Source organism: Cupressus sempervirens, chromosome 5, assembly GCF_028749045.1.
Source record: "Cupressus sempervirens isolate cs-2001-9-10 chromosome 5, ASM2874904v1, whole genome shotgun sequence".
NCBI lineage: Eukaryota > Viridiplantae > Streptophyta > Pinopsida > Cupressales > Cupressaceae > Cupressus > Cupressus sempervirens.
The window spans coordinates 295,122,546-295,141,440 of NC_143122.1; the positions used below are offsets into that span (position 1 = coordinate 295,122,546).

Genomic DNA, 18,895 nt, shown 5'->3' on the forward strand with positions numbered 1-18,895 from the left:
TTATGGGTTTGTTTACTTTGAATTCATTTAAATAAGGTTTATTTGGTTGAATATAGTCTAGATGGGTTGTATGCTAGTTTTATTGTTGCTCTTAATTCAAGCAATTATATAAATGCTTCAGTAAATCAGTAGGGTTTATGAGTTCATAAAAGGGATATTGCATAAGAATGGAGATAGGTGATTGCAGTTGATTAATTCTTATACAAGTTATTTGAATTAGATCTACTACCAATAATCAATTTCTTGCCCAATGGATAAGGCATTGGTCCTATAAATCAAAAGTAAACAAGGATGAATTCTATTACTGCATATCAAATCATCTTACAAAATCAAAATTATTTTCAATCCTGTTCAAGAATTATACATGCTAGTCTCAACTCATTTATATCTAATTCCTGAGTCTTAGGTAGCTTCTATTTCAAGGAATATTTGTAAATTTTAGGAGAATTATGACCAGATCTGCTGATAAGGGATGTGTATAAGTTTGAGAGCATTGAAGAATTGAAGTGAGTTGTGTATGTATGTTAGGGTAACATATGAGAATCAGAATGAAACTAAGATAATTTCATACATAGTTGCATTAGAATTATCCCTAGGTATACCCACCTTGGTTTAGCAGAGCCACAAGAGTAGGAAACCATCATTTGATTTTGTTGAAGTTGGGTTATAGTGATTCCTTCATATAGTTGATATTGGGAATTGGCTAATCCCTAGATTGTGTGAGGCATTTCACTGTGATATTAAGCATTTTGTTGCTTGATAGTTTCAGCAGATTGAAACACCAACAGCTCACACACTACTTGAGATCTGAAATAGAACAAGCTTCAGCAATACATTGCAATATATGTGTGTGTGTGTGTGTGTGTGTGTGGATCTTTTGGCACTATTACTAAAACCGTTTACCTTCTAGGTAAGAACATAAGTTTATTTCAATATACAAATCTTCAAAAGGAATTTCATATCAGAAAAAAAAAGTAACAAGAAATAAATTAAATTGCAGTGCACTAGGAATAATATAACACATAATGAATAGCAAACCTCAATTTAAAAAAAGACTATACAATGGCTTCAATAAAACAGATGCTACACCTAAACCATCACTTGTAGCAAGCTACTTGAAGATATATAGTACAAACCATCCCAAAGAACAACCTCTAATTTTAAAAAACTTTCGCTTTTACTAGGTGAAGTTTTACTTTTTGCCTTGGCAAAGTCAACCAGGTCTTCAAATAGCTTATCTTTAGGTTTAACTTGTTGGCTGGAAGTTAAAGATTATTGTGGATATGCATCATTGTAAGTTCCATCATGAATGGAGATGAAAGACAATTTGCCTAACTAGATTCTTATAATGAATATATGAGAGCACTTCAATTTCATTTTTGAATTCTACTGCACCATGCACTTGTAGAGATCCTTTCTTGTTCCTCTTTGTGCCCACCACTTAGCCCATATTATTGAGTTTCCTATACAAGAAAGTCTTATAACAAGGAATTTACCCAAGATTCTTGGAGTTGTTCCACTATAAGATATGATGAAAGCATGAACTAATTGCCTATTATTTAAGAAAATGAGAAACACTATAAGACACTTTTTAGTGCTGCAATAATAGCCAAATCACCAAAGTAGGCATGCTTTTTGGATCATATTCTCTCTCAGACATAGATGTAACATGCATTTTGGTTGCAGGTGATTTTTAGGAGCTTGGGGTTCACTATCAATTCCAACACCTTCGAGTAAAATTTTTGAACAGGTCAAAAGTTGTTCCACTATAATGATTAATAATAAACTTTATCATTGTTCAAGTCAAAAGTTTATCGTTAGCAAAAATGGTAGATAATTTTGTTCATGGTCTCAAGGAAAACAAAGATTGCTTGACAATAGGAAGAAACAACACAGATGACTTAGAAATAGTCTATCACAATGAAAGACATATTTTGCCCATCATAACACTAGCAGTGCTATACTGTCTCATTTTTGGTAACAAAGACACCCCCCAAACATGAAGGATTCACCCCCCAAACATCTTCAAACATGAAATGATCCACTGTCTATTAGACTGGTGTCTAATCTAGGCTAAACCTCCATCAGCAATTACAATCCAACACTGCACTTACACCAAGTTTTCCCACTCTCCTGCATTTGGTTAATATAGTAAAAATAAATTAGCACAACCTCATTGTCTCCCACCAATAACAGTGACTACAGGTGGTAGGAGAGAATCTACATTGGAAACTTCAGAATAAGTATAGTTGACTGTGCCTAACTAGTCACTGGTTTGAATGCACCAATATATTATTCCTTACTCAACCCGTAATGAAAATTAAAAGAATGCTTGGAAAAGATAACAAAAATAATAAAATGTTCTCACATTAAATATTAGTCAAAATGCATTTGATACATCATAGGAACTCACTATTCCATGGGACAGAGACTGAATTGTAGAGAACAGGATTATTTTATTGATTAAATTTTTTTCACAATGCCTTGTCTCACCACCCCAACTCTACTTCTCCCCCAAAAACTCGACAAATCCCTTCTAAATAACCAAACAATAGTAAACAACCACTGCTGTCTAACTATCTGACTGTTACCAGTTAGTTATAAACTAAAATTTGTTGTCTAAGTTGACACAAAGTATCAACTTCGACAACTTACAATCATATATGCCTTTAATATATTTCACTAACCCTTCCAAAGACACCTAAAACCCTTACAAGTTGTACTAGGCCTAAAAACACCTAAAACCCTTACAAGCTTTTCTTTGCATTTTTTCTACATTTGATACTTTTCTTATAGGTGGACATGTCTATCACAAACATCCAACATGTCTATCCTTAGACTTCCAAACATCTCTAATAGCTTGTGGATATCACAAAGATGCATAAGTGCATGACTTGTGAAAACCAAAAAGATAAGACTAACTTGTATAACAAGCAAATAACCAAAATGATTTTATGTCTGTGTTATGTTTGACAATGATAATGATATTTGGATTCAAGTATGAGGAAATTTGTATCAATCAATTCATTAAATATCATTTGAATACAAAGAAGATTTTAAGAGATTCAAGAGCATAATTATAAGCCAAATTTGTGAAAGACCTAAATCAGACCTAAGTGAATAGACACGTGAAGGCTTATTTTGAATATGATGAGCAGATCTAAGGCATAATTTTTATGAAGGTATATTCCAAGTTTAGAGAATTTATTGAAAAACACTATTTCAAATCTTTGTGGATTATTCATAAGTACAAGGCAGATTTGTTGAAGACCTCGAAGGAGATCTAAGGAAAATCTACCTACATTATTAACACTTTGCATTTCAAAGATCAGTTCCTTCTGCATTGTAGGATTTGAAGTTGGTGTCTCTTGCTAATTGAGTCTACACATTTTTTTGAAGTTATATACATACATACATATATGTGTGTGTGTGTGTGTGTGCATACACACACAATTCACCTACAAGGATTTCCATGCTAAATAGTATATGCATCTTGTCTTCTTTTGTTAGACATCAACTATGTGAATGCTTTCTACATTGCTTTCAGTTGACTAAATATATATAATAAAATATGCAGGTTTCTATGCCGAACTAACTCCAATGTGGACAAATATCTAATAATTGGGATTTAAACTAAGCAAGAACTATATGTTCAAGGAACCAAAAGACCACTACAATGAGACTATTACAAGCGAAAAAACTTTAGTCTTGGGTATGTGCAAGATCATGGTGTACCAAACTATGGCCTTAAGTGGCAGTGAAAAATCAGCAAATCAGGTTTATGTCAATTTGACACATAATTTTGAAGTGGTTATGGACTTTATATCAAAAAGTTGTAAGAAAATAATTTGTAGAAAATTGAATGTAGTTTCTAAACTACTAGGCCTTATCAGGAGAAAAAAATAATTGATTGGTCAAAAGTTTGAATTTTAATGCAGTACTAAGAAACTTTCAGGGCAAAAATAAAAAGTAGGTGTATGTCTGACCACCTTAATCAAAATCAAATCATAATATTTTTTTAATATAATTATAGATATGAAAACTAGATTCATGCTCGGATGTGACGCATATTTTTTGATATTTTTATTCCAAATAAATAATTAAATATGAATTTTCTACCAAAACTTTTTTGGATTAAAAAAAGTCTCGTGTCTGACCACCCTAACTAATAGAAAATTTGATCAAATTTTTCTTTTTTTGTTTTTTTCTTATACTAGGCGAAGTATAGAATGTGACGCAACTTTTAGATTTAAAAAATGTTATACCGTTTGAAAGTTATAGCTATTTTTCATTCAGTATGTCAATCAACACTTTACAATAATCTTCATTGATAATTAACTAATAAATACTTATTGAACTCAGAATTTGACAGAAATTATATTGATGGAATCTAGAGAGCGATATTAAAAAACCCATTTTGTTTCATTCAATTTTGATCAAAATAACATTGTCAGACAGCTACTCGAAGTCTGAGTATCACTAAAACTCTCTATAAACACGTCTTTGGGGTTGACCGGGCAGGCTTGGTAAATACCAAGCCTGATCGAATATCCAATTTCAAATCGGATATCCGATTTGACATCGGATATCCGATATGGCTCGGTAGTCAAATTCCAAAAATCTTCAAATTTTGAAGGGAAATTTGATTTAAACGTTCTAGTTTTTTATTTTTAAATTATTTCACTTATATTAATATGTAAAGGCATATTTTAATATATTATATATATAATAACGTAATGTAAACATACAAGATATAATCTAGTAATATATAATAATATCTTATGTTAATCTTATTACAATCTATAAATATAATATATATTATTATTATTTTTACTAAATATAATAACGTAATTTATATATATATAAAATACGTATTATATATTATTATATTAATATGTATGTTATTAATATATACAATAACGTAATATTTTCATTAAATGTAATATGTATTATACATTATTATATTAATATGTATAATAATATAATATTTATATAACAACGTAATATTTTTATTAAATATAATATATATATTATAAATATTATTATATTAATATGTATGTTATTAATATATTTATATAATAACGTAATATTTTCATTAAATATAATAATGTAATATGTATATGTATATATATATATATATATATATATATATATTGATATGTATATTATTAATATATATGTATATTATTAATATGTATATTATTAATATATAAGAGTCAAAGGGGGTCATAGGGTGACCTATAACCCTCTTTGACCCATTAAAGGATGACATATGTCCCTAGGACCACAAGGGACATAGCTAAATCGTTCATATCGGTCAAAGGGGGTCATAGGTCACATTAAACGACGACATATGTCTCTAGGAGTCCTAGGACCCCTAGGGACATATTCGAATGGGTATTATGGGTCAAAGGGGGTCATCGGGTGACCTTGACCCTCTTTGACCCATTACACGATGACATATGTCCCTAGGGGTCCTAGGACCCCTAGGGACATAGTCAAATCGTTCATATGGGTCAAAGGGGGTCATAAGGTGACCTATGACCCCCTTTGACCCATTAAATGACGACATATGTCCCTAGGGGTCCTAGGACCCCTAGGGACATAGTCAAATCATTCATATGGGTCAAAGGGGGTCATAGGGTGACCTACGACCCCCTTTGACCCATTAAACGACGACATATGTCCCTAGGGGTCCTAAGACCTCTAGGGACATATTTGAATGGGTAATATGGGTCAAAGGGGGTCATAGGTCACCCTATGACCCTCTTTGACCCATTAAACGATGACATATGTCCTTAGGGGTCCTAGGACCCCTAGGGACATATTCCAATCGTTCATTTGGGTCAAAGGGGGTCATAGGGTGACCTATGACCCTCTTTGACCCATTAAACGATGATATATGTCTCTAGGAGTCCTACGACCCCTAGGGACATATTCGAATGGGTAATATGGGTCAAAGGGGGTCATAGGGTGACCTATGACCCTCTCTGACTCATTAAATGATGACATATTTCTCTAAGGGTCCTTGTACCCCTAGAGACATATTCGAATTGTTCATATGGGTCAAAGGGGGTCATAGGGTAACCTATGACCCCCTTTGACCCATTAAATGATGGCAAATGTCCCTAGGGGTCCTAGGACCCCTAGGGACATATTCGAATGGGTAATATGGGTCAAATGGGGTCATAGGGTAACCTATGACCCTCTTTGACCCATTAAACGACGACATATGTCCCTAGGGGTCCTCAGACCCCTAGGGACATATTTGAATCATTCATATGGGTCAAAGAGGGTCATAGGGTGACCTATGACCCTCTTTGACCCATTAAATGACGACATATGTCCTCAGGGGTCCTCGGACCCCTAGGGACATATTCGAATCGTTCATATGGGTCAAAGGGGGTCATAGGTCCTTGACCCATTAAACGATGACATATGTCCCTAGGAGTCCTAGGACCCATAGGGACATATTCGAATCGTACATATGGGTCAAAGGTGTCATATGGTGACCTATGACCGCCTTTGACCCATTAAACGACGACATATGTCTCTAGGGGTCCTAGGACCCCTAGGGGCATATTCGAATGGGTAACATGGGTCAAAGGGGGTCATAGGGTGACCTATGACCCTCTTTGACCCATTAAACGACGACATATGTCCCTAGGGGTCCTAGGATCCTAGGGACATATTCGAATTGTTCATATGGGTCAAAGGGGGTCATAGGGTGACCTATGACCCCGTTTGACAAATTAAACGATGACATATGTCCCTAGGGGTCCTCGGAACCCTAGGGAATTATTCGAATGGGTAATATGGGTCAAATAGGGTCATAGGGTAATCTATGACCCTCTTTGACCCATTAAACGATGACATATGTCTCTAGAGGTCCTAGGACCCCTAGGGACATATTTGAATCGTTCATATGGGTCAAACCCTATGACCCTCTTGACCCATTAAACGATGATATATGTCTCTAGGGGTCCTAGGACCCCTAGGGACATATTCGAATGGGTAATATGGGTCAAAGGGGGTCATAGGGTGACCTATGATCTTCTTTGACCCATTAAACGATGACATATGTCCCTAGGGGTCCTCGAACCCCAAGATAAATATTCGAATGGGTAATATGGGTCAAAGGGGGTCATAGGGTGACCTATGACCCTCTTTGACCCATTAAATGATGACATATGTCCTTAGGAGTCCTAGGACCCTAGGGACATATTCGAATCATTCATATGGGTCAAAGGGGGTCATAGGGTGACCTATGACCCCCTTTGACTCATTAAATGATGACATATGTCCCTAGGGGTCCTAGGACCCCTACGAACATATTTGAATCGTTCATATGAGTCAAAGGGGGTCGTAGGGTGACCTATTGATGCAGAGTTACACACTGGAAGTGTACTCTTGGTCTAGATTGCACTTAGACCCTTCAAACAAGCCAAACTTGCTTCTAGCCTTAGGAGATCCTTAAAGGACCTTCCACTCTTGGCAAATAACCTTCTCACAAGGTTTGACAACCTTCTCAATGCAAGGAACAGATAAGCAAAGTCTGCTCCCAATTTGTCTTTAGAAATAGTATCCCTCAACTAGGCCAAAACAAGGATCTATGCTTTAGGCCTCTCAACCACTTGATCTGATGGTCAACACACCTTCACATATCCCAATGTACTCTGAATCAACAACTTTTCAGATTCCCACACTTTTGTAATACACCCAACCAATACCTACCTAGTAAATCCTAGTAGGTCAGCAAAACCTGAGTTTCAGCAATATCTTTTGATTTCTCCAAACGACTTGGCAAATAAAATAGAGTTTCAGATACCCTTTTGACTCCCCTTAAAGACCTCCAAATCTTAAAATCTCACTCCACTTCCAGCATATCCCAACCTATGCAAAACACGCAGTCCTAATAGGCCTAATTAGGCTTGGTTTGTTAAGCAAGTGCAAGGAAATGGGTACACAGAATAAGATACTGACTTGGATGGTGTTAGGGAAGGTCTAAGACTTCCAATTCAACCCTTGGTTGCATTCCAATCAATCGAACTTCACAATTCTACTTCCAAATCTGAATTCCGAGTTCAAATTCTATGCCTAACTTGAACTAGGGCCTCATTGAATCTTGGACTCCCACCATAGAAACTACTCCTACTCCTAGAATCAACAAATGGTACATGTATTCTCTCAGATTATTGGGTTTTGCACCCCTGAGGCCAATTAGGTGCACTCTAATGGCTCATTTGCACAAAACCCTGATTTTATGGAGGGTTTGGGACTGGTTTCACCCAATTTGCTCTAACTTTGTCCAAACTCCTTCAAATCACTCCAAATAAAATGCAATGAGTCAGTGGGACATAAAACTCTGCAAATCCACCATTAAACTTCTAGTCTCACGTCCGTACCACACGTGCAACCTCTGAAAACAGCGAATTAAACAGAAAAATAGGGAGTTCTTTATTCATCCAATGAAAAATCCGTACAATGAAGTTCCTCTGTTCTTTTGGGAAGAGGATCAATATATTTATAGCCTAATGACACCTAAAAACTGACCTCCAAGGCAGTTAGAGGTCGAATGTAACTAATTTGCAAAAGTTGCACAGTTTTCTTGCAAAAGTTGTCAGCAACTTTTTTTCAAAACTGCCGATATGAGCAACTTTTCATATGAAGACTTCAAAACACATTCTAAACTTGATATTATTGAGCATCATGGCTATTTAGGCCATATGAAACCCTCCTAAACACCTAAAACATATATACCCTATAGGCTACTTACATCCTTGGTTTATAGGGTCACCAAATAAGATGAAGTGCCTACACAAATGGGCTCATATTTATTCAAACCTTGCATAAAACTTCATAAAACCTCTAATTACATCCAAAGAGGTATGAGGAAGGAAGAATGAAGACAAGATGGAGTTTTTATCCATTCCTCTAATACCAAGCTTTGTGCTCTGCACCATACTACCCCTCTCCAAAAGAACTCAAGTCCCTTGAGTTGGGAATGGTGTTAAATTGATAGCCTGCTTTCTCTATCTCTGCTTGAGTCATCCATGTTGCATCCTCCTCAGGTAACCCAACCCATTTGACCAAGTAGGTATAGTATGTGCCTCTTCGTGTCTCCATAGAAACTCTCTTGTCCAATATGCATTCAATTTGGAGTTTATGTGTCTTTGGCAATGCAACATCAATAACCTGCTCTTCCAGACTTGTACCTGCATCCACAATATCAGTAGGTTCTTTGAAAGCAAACAAATCAGAGATATTAAAGATTGGTGACAATCCAACATCCGGTGGCAATTCAATTTTGTATGCATTGTTCCCACATTTTTGTAGGATCTTAAATGGACCAATTTTCTTTGCCATCAACTTGGTATGCTGTCCCTTTGGCATCCTCTCCTTCTTCAAATGGACCATGACAAGGTCTCCAACCTTGAACTGCAAATCCCTTCTTTTCTTGTTGGCATGTTCTCTGTACTTGTCTGCAGATTTAGACAGTCTGTCTTTCACTTGGTGTTGTACCTCCTTCATCACTTGTGCAAAGTCTTGAGCTTGGGCACTTCTCCTCTCCATCTGACTAACATCCCTTAACTCTAGTACTCCCCTTGGGTGTTCACCATAAACAATTTGGAATGGTGTCAAACCAGTACTTCTGTTTACTGAATCATTGTATGCATATTCAGCTTGTGGTAATATGTTATCCCATGATCCACCATATTGTTGTGCCAAGCATCTTAGTAGGTTCCCTAGTGACCTATTTGTTACCTCAGTCTGCCCATCTGATTGAGGGTGATAGGCAGAAGAAAAATTAAGGTTTGTTCCAAGTCTTTTCCAAAGAGTCCTCCAAAAATGTCCTAGGAACTTGGAGTCTCTGTCTGAAACAATAGACCTTGGTAAACCATGGAGTCTTACCACTTCTTTGAAGAATAGACCTGCAATGTTTGAAGCATCATGTGTAGTTTTGCAAGGGATAAAGTCAGAAATTTTGGAAAATCTGTCAACAACCACAAACACACTATCATTTCCTGCCTTAGTTTTTGGTAATCCCAATACAAAATCCATGCTTATTGAATCCCATGGTCTGTGAGGGATAGGTAGAGGAGTATAAAGCCCTGCATTTGATGAGTGCCCTTTAGCCTTTTGACAAATTATACAAGATTCCACAAACTTTCTTACATCGGTCTGCATTTTTGGCCAATGGTAGAATCTCCTAACTTGCTCAAGTGTTTTGTCTAATCCAAAATGACCATACATGCCCCCACTATGTTTTTCTTTGATTATATTATCTCTATATGATCCCTTAGGAATACATAATTGTCCCCCCTTAAACAATAAACCATCTTGAATTAAAAAATCAGAGAGCTCTGTGTGATACCTGCCTTCCATGCTTTGGCAAACTTTATAAATCTCTTTGAAATCCTCATCTTGGCTGTATAGATCCTTCATACCTTCTATGCCAACGGTTTCAAGTTCAATTGATTGAACTAGGAGGTTTCTTCTGCTTAGGGCATCAGCAACTTTGTTTGTGATCCCTTTCTTGTGCTTGATTGAGAAAGTATATGCTTGGATGAACTCCATCCACTTCATGTGCCTTTGATTCAATTTTTCCTGCCTGCTAAGAAAGCTCAAAGCCTGATTATCAGTAAAAACAATAAACTCCTTGGAAAGTAAATAATGCCTCCATCTTTTTAAGGATTGGACCATAGCATACAACTCTAGATCATATACTGAATATTTCTGCTTTGCTTCATTTAACTTCTCACTAAAGAAGGCTATTGGTCTGCCCTCTTGACTCAATACACCACCAATAGCTTTAGTGCTTGCATCACATTCTATGACAAACACTTTGTTGAAATCAGGGAACTTTAGGACTGGTTCTTGTGCTATCTTCTGCTTCAGCATTTGGAAAGATTCTTCTGCAGCATTAGTCCATACAAAATGACATTTCTTGCCCCCCTTAATGGTATCCACCATTGGAGCAGATATCCCACTAAAATTCCTTATGAATTTTCTATAAAAATTACATAAACCATGGAAACTTTTAACCTCACTAGCAGTGGTAGGAGATGGCCAATTTATTATAGCTTCTACTTTGGATGGATCCATTTTCAAAGAGTCCTTAGAAATAACGAAACCAAGAAATATCAGTTCATCCTTCACAAATATACACTTTTCCAAATTGATCTTGAGATCTTCCTCATGCAATCTTTTTAGGACCAAATCTAGATGTTTGAAGTGTTCCTCTTCATCCTTGCTAAACACTAGTATGTCATCTAGGTATACCACAACAAACTTGTTAAGGAAAGGCTTAAGTACCTCATTCATCAATCTCATGAAGGTACTTGGGGCATTTGATAGCCCAAATGGCATCACAAGCCACTCATAAAGACCCTTAGTTGTTTTAAATGCTGTTTTCCACTCATCCCCTTTTCTGATCCTTATCTGATGGTATCCACTTTTTAAGTCTACCTTGGAGTAAATTTTAGCCCCTCCTAAACAATCCAACAAATCTTCCATTCTTGGCATGGGAAACCTATACCGGATGGTTATCTTGTTTATAGCCCTTGAGTCCGTACATAGCCTCCATGTTCCTTCCTTTTTTGGTGCAAGTACTACAGGTACTGCACATGGACTCACACTCTTCCTAATCAGACCCTTAGACAGCAACTCTTCTATTTGTTTTGCTATCTCCTCATTCTGTTCTGGAGTCAACTTGTATGCAGCCTTATTTGGTAAAGTGGCCCCTGGTATGAGGTCTATACAATGACTCACCTCTCTCTCTAGTGGTAAAGTAGATGGTACACTCCCTGCCACAATCCCATGATACTTGTTTAGCAAATCCCTAACCTCCTTGGGTCCTACATCATTTTTTTTCAAATCTGCTCTAGGCTTGACTAGGTTCCTTGATTCTTGTTTTGGTCTTACCACTATTGCAAAGCAGGGTGTGTCCTTTTCTTTTATAGTTTTGAGGAATTCCTTCTCCCCTACTAAAGCCACACTACTAACTATATGGTCTGATTTGCTATCATCAGGCAATGGCCTCATTGTATACTTAACACCTCCCTTAGTTATTGTATAAATGTTGGTTTCTCCATCATGCCTTGATTTTACATCAAACTGCCATGGCCTCCCTAATAAGAGGTGACATGCATCCATCTCAGTGACATCGCACAAAACTTTATCAGAATACTCTCCTAATGTGAACTCCACCCAAACTTGTTCATTTACCAATGTTTGTTTGTCTTTTGTTAACCAAGAAGCTTTATAAGGGTATGGGTGTGGTATCCTAGGCAACTTTAATTTATCCACCATTTCTTTAGATGCTATATTGTCAGTTGACCCTGAATCCACAATTAACTTACATACCTTTCCTTTCACCTTGCAATGTGTCCTAAACAATGTTTTTCTCTGAGGTGGTTCTGCAGGTTGTGGCACCTTCAAAAGTGTCCTTTGCATCATGAGGCACTCTCCAATTTCAGGATTAGCAAGTCTGGAGGTTGTGGTGTGATAGGATGAGATGCTTTGCCCATCCTCTTCTTCTTCTTGCAATAGATTAATTCTCCTATCTCCGGGTCTGCTGCTGTCTCCTCCTTTTTGGGGACATCTAAAGGATTGATGCCCTGTCTGATTGCAAATAAAACACCTACCAGTGAAGACCTGGCCTCCTCTGCTCCTGTTGCCATTCCTTCCTCTATTGCCATTATTGCCTCTGCCTCTAAAAGATCCTCTTTGACTGGTATCAATATTCTGATTCTGATTTTCATCTCTGAAACCAGAGCCTCTGCCTTGAAATCTGCCTCCTCTTCCTCTGAAATTATTGCTACCTCCTCTTTTGTTGGTGTTTGAATCACCTCTCCTCTTATGCTTCTCTTCAATCTTCAATGCAAGATTAAAACACTGGTGTACAGACTCCAAATTCACCAATGTCAATTCATCTTGAATAGAATACTTCAAGCCACTTACATATTTGGCTAGTTTTTGTTTATTTGTCTCATTGACCTTGGCTCTCAATGTCAAGTTATGGAACTCTTGTGTGTATGTGCTCACATCAAGATCCCTTTGTTTAAGGTTATGCAACCTTTGGTTCACAAGGATTTCATAATCCTCGGGCACAAACTGCCTCTTGATCTCTGCTCTCATTCTTTTCCAAGTAGTTATGGGCTCCTTGCCATCCTCAGCCCTCTCATTCTGAATAAAATTCCACCAGCTTAGTGCTGCACCCTTCAACTTAGTCTTGGCAATCTTTACTTTTTGGCTTGGTGGAATGTGGTCACATTCAAAGTGATTGTCCATGGCTTCAAGCCAATCAATGCATTCATCAGGATTGAGTTTTCCTTGAAATGTAGGGATCTCTCCACCCTTGACTCCCATCCTTTCTAGTACTTGTAAGAGAGGCCTTTGATCAGGTGGTACTGCTGCTGCATTGTCATCTTGCTCCACCTCTTCATTTTCTGATTCATAGTTTTCTCCTCTCTTCAACTTGCCCTTGAGTCTCTCCAACTCTCTCTTGACTGCTCTGTTCTCTTCTCTAAAGGCCCTACTTTCAGCCATTTGTTCTTGTACTATCTTGGCTAGTTCTGCATTTGTGACCCTCAGAGGGAGAGCCCTCTCTGGTCCATCTTCTCCTTCAGACATGATGAAAACAGGTCTTAACCTGCTCTGATACCACCTTGATGCAGAGTTACACACCGGAAGTGTACTCTTGGTCTAGATTGCACTTAGACCCTTCAAACAAGCCAAACTTGCTTCTAGCCTTAGGAGATCCTTAAAGGACCTTCCACTCTTGGCAAATAACCTTCTCACAAGGTTTGACAACCTTCTCAATGCAAGGAACAGATAAGCAAAGTCTGCTCCCAATTTGTCTTTAGAAATAGTATCCCTCAACTAGGCCAAAACAAGGATCTATGCTTTAGGCTTCTCAACCACTTAATCTGATGGTCAACACACCTTCACATATCCCAATGTACTCTGAATCAACAACTTTTCAGATTCTGACACTTTTGTAATACACCCAACCAATACCTACCTAGTAAATCCTAGTAGGTCAGCAAAACCTGAGTTTCAGCAATATCTTTTGATTTCCCCAAACGACTTGGCAAATAAAATAGAGTTTCAGATACCCTTTTGACTCCCCTTAAAGACCTCCAAATCTTAAAATCTCACTCCACTTCCAGCATATCCCAACCTATGCAAAACACGCAGTCCTAATAGGCCTAATTAGGCTTGGTTTGTTAAGCAAGTGCAAGGAAATGGGTACACAGAATAAGATACTGACTTGGATGGTGTTAGGGAAGGTCTAAGACTTCCAATTCAACCCTTGGTTGCATTCCAATCAACCGAACTTCACAATTCTACTTCCAAATCTGAATTTCGAGTTCAAATTCTATGCCTAACTTGAACTAGGGCCTCATTGAATCTTGGACTCCCACCATAGAAACTAATCCTACTCCTAGAATCAACAAATGGTACATGTATTCTCTCAGATTATTGGGTTTTGCACCCCTGAGGCCAATTAGGTGCACTCTAATGGCTCATTTGCACAAAACCCTGATTTTATGGAGGGTTTGGGACTGGTTTCACCCAATTTGCTCTAAATTTGTCCAAACTCCTTCAAATCACTCCAAATAAAATGCAATGAGTCAGTGGGACATAAAACTCTGCAAATCCACCATTAAACTTCTAGTCTCACGTCCGTACCACACGTGCAACCTCTGAAAACAGCGAATTAAACAGAAAAATAGGGAGTTCTTTATTCATCCAATGAAAAATCCGTACAATGAAGTTCCTCTGTTCTTTTGGGAAGAGGATCAATATATTTATAGCCTAATGACACCTAAAAACCGACCTCCAAGGAAGTTAGAGGTCGAATGTAACTAATTTGCAAAAGTTGCACAGTTTTCTTGCAAAAGTTGTCAGCAACTTTTTTTCAAAACTGCCGATATGAGCAACTTTTCATATGAAGACTTCAAAACACATTCTAAACTTGATATTATTGAGCATCATGGCTATTTAGGCCATATGAACCCCTCCTAAAAACCTAAAACATATATACCCTATAGGCTACTTACATCCTTGGTTTATAGGGTCACCAAATAAGATGAAGTGCCTACACAAATGGGCTCATATTTATTCAAACCTTGCATAAAACTTCATAAAACCTCTAATTACATCCAAAGAGGTATGAGGAAGGAAGAATGAAGACAACATGGAGTTTTTATCCATTCCTCTAATACCAAGCTTTGTGCTTTGCACCACCTATGACCCCCTTTGACCCATTAAACAATGACATATGTCCCTAGGGGTCCTAGGACACCTAGGGACATATTCGAATGGGTAATATGGGTCAAATGGGATCATAGGGTAACCTATGACCCTCTTTGACCCATCAAATGATGACATATGTCTCTAGGGGTCCTACGACCCCTAGGGACATATTCGAATCGTTCATATGGGTCAAAGGGGGTCATAGGGTGACCTATGATCCTCTTGACCCATTAAACGACGATATATGTCTCTAGGGGTCCTAGGACCCCTAGGGACATATTCGAATGGGTAATATGGGTCATATGGGTCAAAGGGGGTCATAGGGTGACCTATGACCCCCTTTGACCCATTAAACGATGACATATGTCCCTAGGGGTCCTAGGACCCCTAGGGACATATTTGAATCGTTCATATGATTCAAAGGGGGTCATAGGGTGACCTATGACCCCCTTTGACCCATTAAACGACGACATATGTCCCTAGGGGTCCTAGGACCCTAGGGACATAATCGAATGGTTCATATGGGTCAAAGGGGGTCATAGGGTGACCTATGATCCCCTTTAACCCATTAAACGATGACATATGTCCCTAGGGGTCCTAGGACCCCTAGGAACATATTTGAATCATTCATATGAGTCAAAGGGGGTCATAGGGTGACCTATGACCCCCTTTGACCCATTAAACGATGACATATGTCCCTAGGGGTTCTAGGACCCCTAGGGACATATTCGAATGGGAAATATGGGTCAAATGGGGTCATAGGGTAACATATGACCCTCTTTGACCCATTAAACAACGACATATGTCTCTACGGGTCCTAGGACCCTTAGGGACATATTTGAATCGTTCATACGGGTCAAAGGGGGTCATAGGGTGACCTATGACCCTCTTGACCCATTAAACGATGATATATGTCTCAAGGGGTCCTCGGACCCCTAGGGACATATTCGAATGGGTAATATTGGTCAAAGGGGGTCATAGCGTGACCTATGACCCTCTTTGACCCATTAAACGATGACATATGTCCCTAAGGGTCCTAGGACCCCTAGGGGCATATTCGAATGGGTAATATGGGTCAAATGGGGTCATAGGGTAACCTATGACCCTCTTTGACCCATTAAACGATGACATATGTCTCTAGGGGTCCTAGGACCCTTAGGGACATATTCGAATCGTTCATATGGGTCAAAGGGGGTCATAGGGTGACCTATGACCCTATTGACGCATTAAACGACGTTATATGTCTCTAGGGGTCCTAGGACCCCTAGGGACATATTCGAACGAGTAATATGGGTCAAAGGGGGTCATAGGGTGACCTATGACCCTCGTTGACCCATTAAACGACAACATATGTCCCTAAGGGTCCTCGGACCCCAAGGGACATATTCGAATGGGTAATATGGGTCAAATGGGGTCATAGGGTGACCTATGACCCTCTTTGACCCATTAAACGACGAAATATGTCCCTAGGGGTCCTAGGACCCTAAGGACATATTCCAATCGTTCATATGTGTTAAAGGGGGTCATAGAGTGACCCATGAATCCCTTTGACCCATTAAACGACAACATATGTCCCTAGGGGTCCTAAGACCCCTAGGGACATATTTGAATCATTCATATGAGTCACCCTATGACCCCCTTTGATGCATTAAATGACGACATATGTCCCTAGGGGTTCTAAGACCCCTAGAGACATATGTGAATGGGTAATATGGGTCAAATGGGGTCATAGGGTAACCTATGACCCTCTTTAACCCTTTAAATGACGACAGATGTCTCTAGGGGTCCTAGGACCCCTAGGGACATATTTGAATAGTACATATGGGTCAAAGGGGGTCATAGGGTGACCTATGACCCTCTTTGACGCATTAAAAGATTATATATGTCTCTAAGGGTCTTAGGACATATTCGAATGGGTAATATGGGTCATAGGGGGTCATAGGGTGACCTATGACCCTCTCTGACCCATTAAACGACGAGATATGTCGCTAGTTGTCCTAGGACCCCTAGGGACATATTCGAATGGGTAATATGGGTCAAAGGGCGTCATAGGGTGACCTATGACCCCCTTTGACCCATTAAACGACGACATATGTCTCTAGGGGTCCTAGGACCCCTAGGGACATATTCAAATGGGTATTATGGGTCAAAGGGGGTCATAGGGTGACCTATGACCCTCTTTGACCCATTAAACAACGACATATGTCCCTAGGGGTCCTTGGACCCCAAGGGACATATTCGAATGGGTAATATGTGTCAACTGGGGTCATAGGGTGACCTATGACCCTCTTTGACCCATTAAATGATGACATATGTCCCTAAGGGTCCTAGGACCTCTAGGGACATATTCGAATGGGTAATATGGGTCAAAGGGGGTCATAGGGTGACTTATGACCCTCTTTGACCCATTAAACCACGACATATCTCCCTAGGGGTCCTAGTACCCCTAGGGACATATTCCAATCATTCATATGGGTCAAAGGGGGTCACAAGGTGACCTATGACCCTCTTTGACCCATTAAACAACGATATATGTCTATAGGGGTCCTAGGACCCCTAGGGACATATTCGAATGGGTAATATGGGTCAAAGGGGGTCATAGGGTGACCTATGACCCTCTCTGACTCATTAAACGATGACATATTTCTCTAGGGGTCCTTGGACCCCTAGGGACATATTCAAATTGTTCATATGGGTCAAAAGGGGTCATAGGGTGACCTATGACCCCTTTTGACCCATGAAACAACGACATATGTCCCTAGGGGTCCTAGGACCCCTAGGGACATATTCGAATGGGTAATATGGGTCTAATGGGGTCATAGGGTAACCTATGACCCTCTTTGACCAATTCAATGACGACATATGTCCCTAGGGGTCCTCAGACCCCTAGGGACATATTCGAATCGTTCATATGGGTCAAAGAGGGTCATAGGGTGACCTATGATCCTCTTTGACCCATTAAACGATGACATGTGTCCCTAGGGGTCTTCGGACCCCTAGGGACATATTCGAATCGTTCATATGGGTCACCCTATGACCCTCTTTGACCCATTAAACGACGACATATGTCCCTAGGGGTCCTAGGACCCCTAGAGACATATTCGAATCGTACATATGGGTCAAAGGGGGTCATAGGGTGACCTATGACCCCCTTTGACCCATTAAACGATGACATATGTCTCTAAGGGTCGTAAGACACGTAGGGACATATTCGAATGGGTATTATGGGTCAAAAGGGGTCATAGGTCACCCTATGAGCCTCTTTGACCCATTAAACGATGACATATGTCCCTAGGGGTTCTTAGACCCCAAGAGACATATTCGAATGGGTAATATGGGTCAAAGGGGGACATAGGGTGACCTATGACCCTCTTTGACCCATTAAACGATAACATATGTCCCTAGGGGTCCTAGGACAGTAGGGACATATTCGAATTGTTCATATGGGTCAAAGGGGGTCATAGGGTGAACTATGACCCTCTTTGACCCATTAAACGATGATATATGTCACTAGGGGTCCTAAGACCCCTAGGGACATATTCGAATGGGTAATATGGGTCAAAGGGGGTCATAGGGTGACCTATAACCCTCTCTGAGCCATTAAACAACGAGATATGTCGCTAGGGGTCCT

General features: G+C 39.2%; 1 protein-coding gene across 1 annotated transcript; it reads right to left on the bottom strand.

Annotated features, from left to right (window-relative positions):
- Nucleotides 1-8,964: 8,964 nt before the first annotated feature.
- On the bottom strand, nucleotides 8,965-13,635 carry LOC149555737 (uncharacterized). The gene is made up of 2 exons (XM_089829507.1): nucleotides 11,638-13,635; nucleotides 8,965-11,118 (listed from the first exon to the last, which is right to left on the bottom strand). Exons 1-2 carry the CDS (start codon nucleotides 13,633-13,635, stop codon nucleotides 8,965-8,967), a joined length of 4,152 nt encoding a protein of 1,383 aa, XP_089685633.1.
- Nucleotides 13,636-18,895: the final 5,260 nt, after the last annotated feature.

Bases quoted from the DNA above. Each gene is read 5' to 3' on its own strand.
- LOC149555737 (XM_089829507.1), bottom strand. From the start codon at position 13,635: ATGTCTGAAGGAGAAGATGGACCAGAGAGGGCTCTCCCTCTGAGGGTC. The intron at 11,119-11,637 runs GTGAGTCCATGT...GTTATTTCTAAG, and splicing joins AGGGTCTGATTAGGAAGAGT to GACTCTTTGAAAATGGATCC.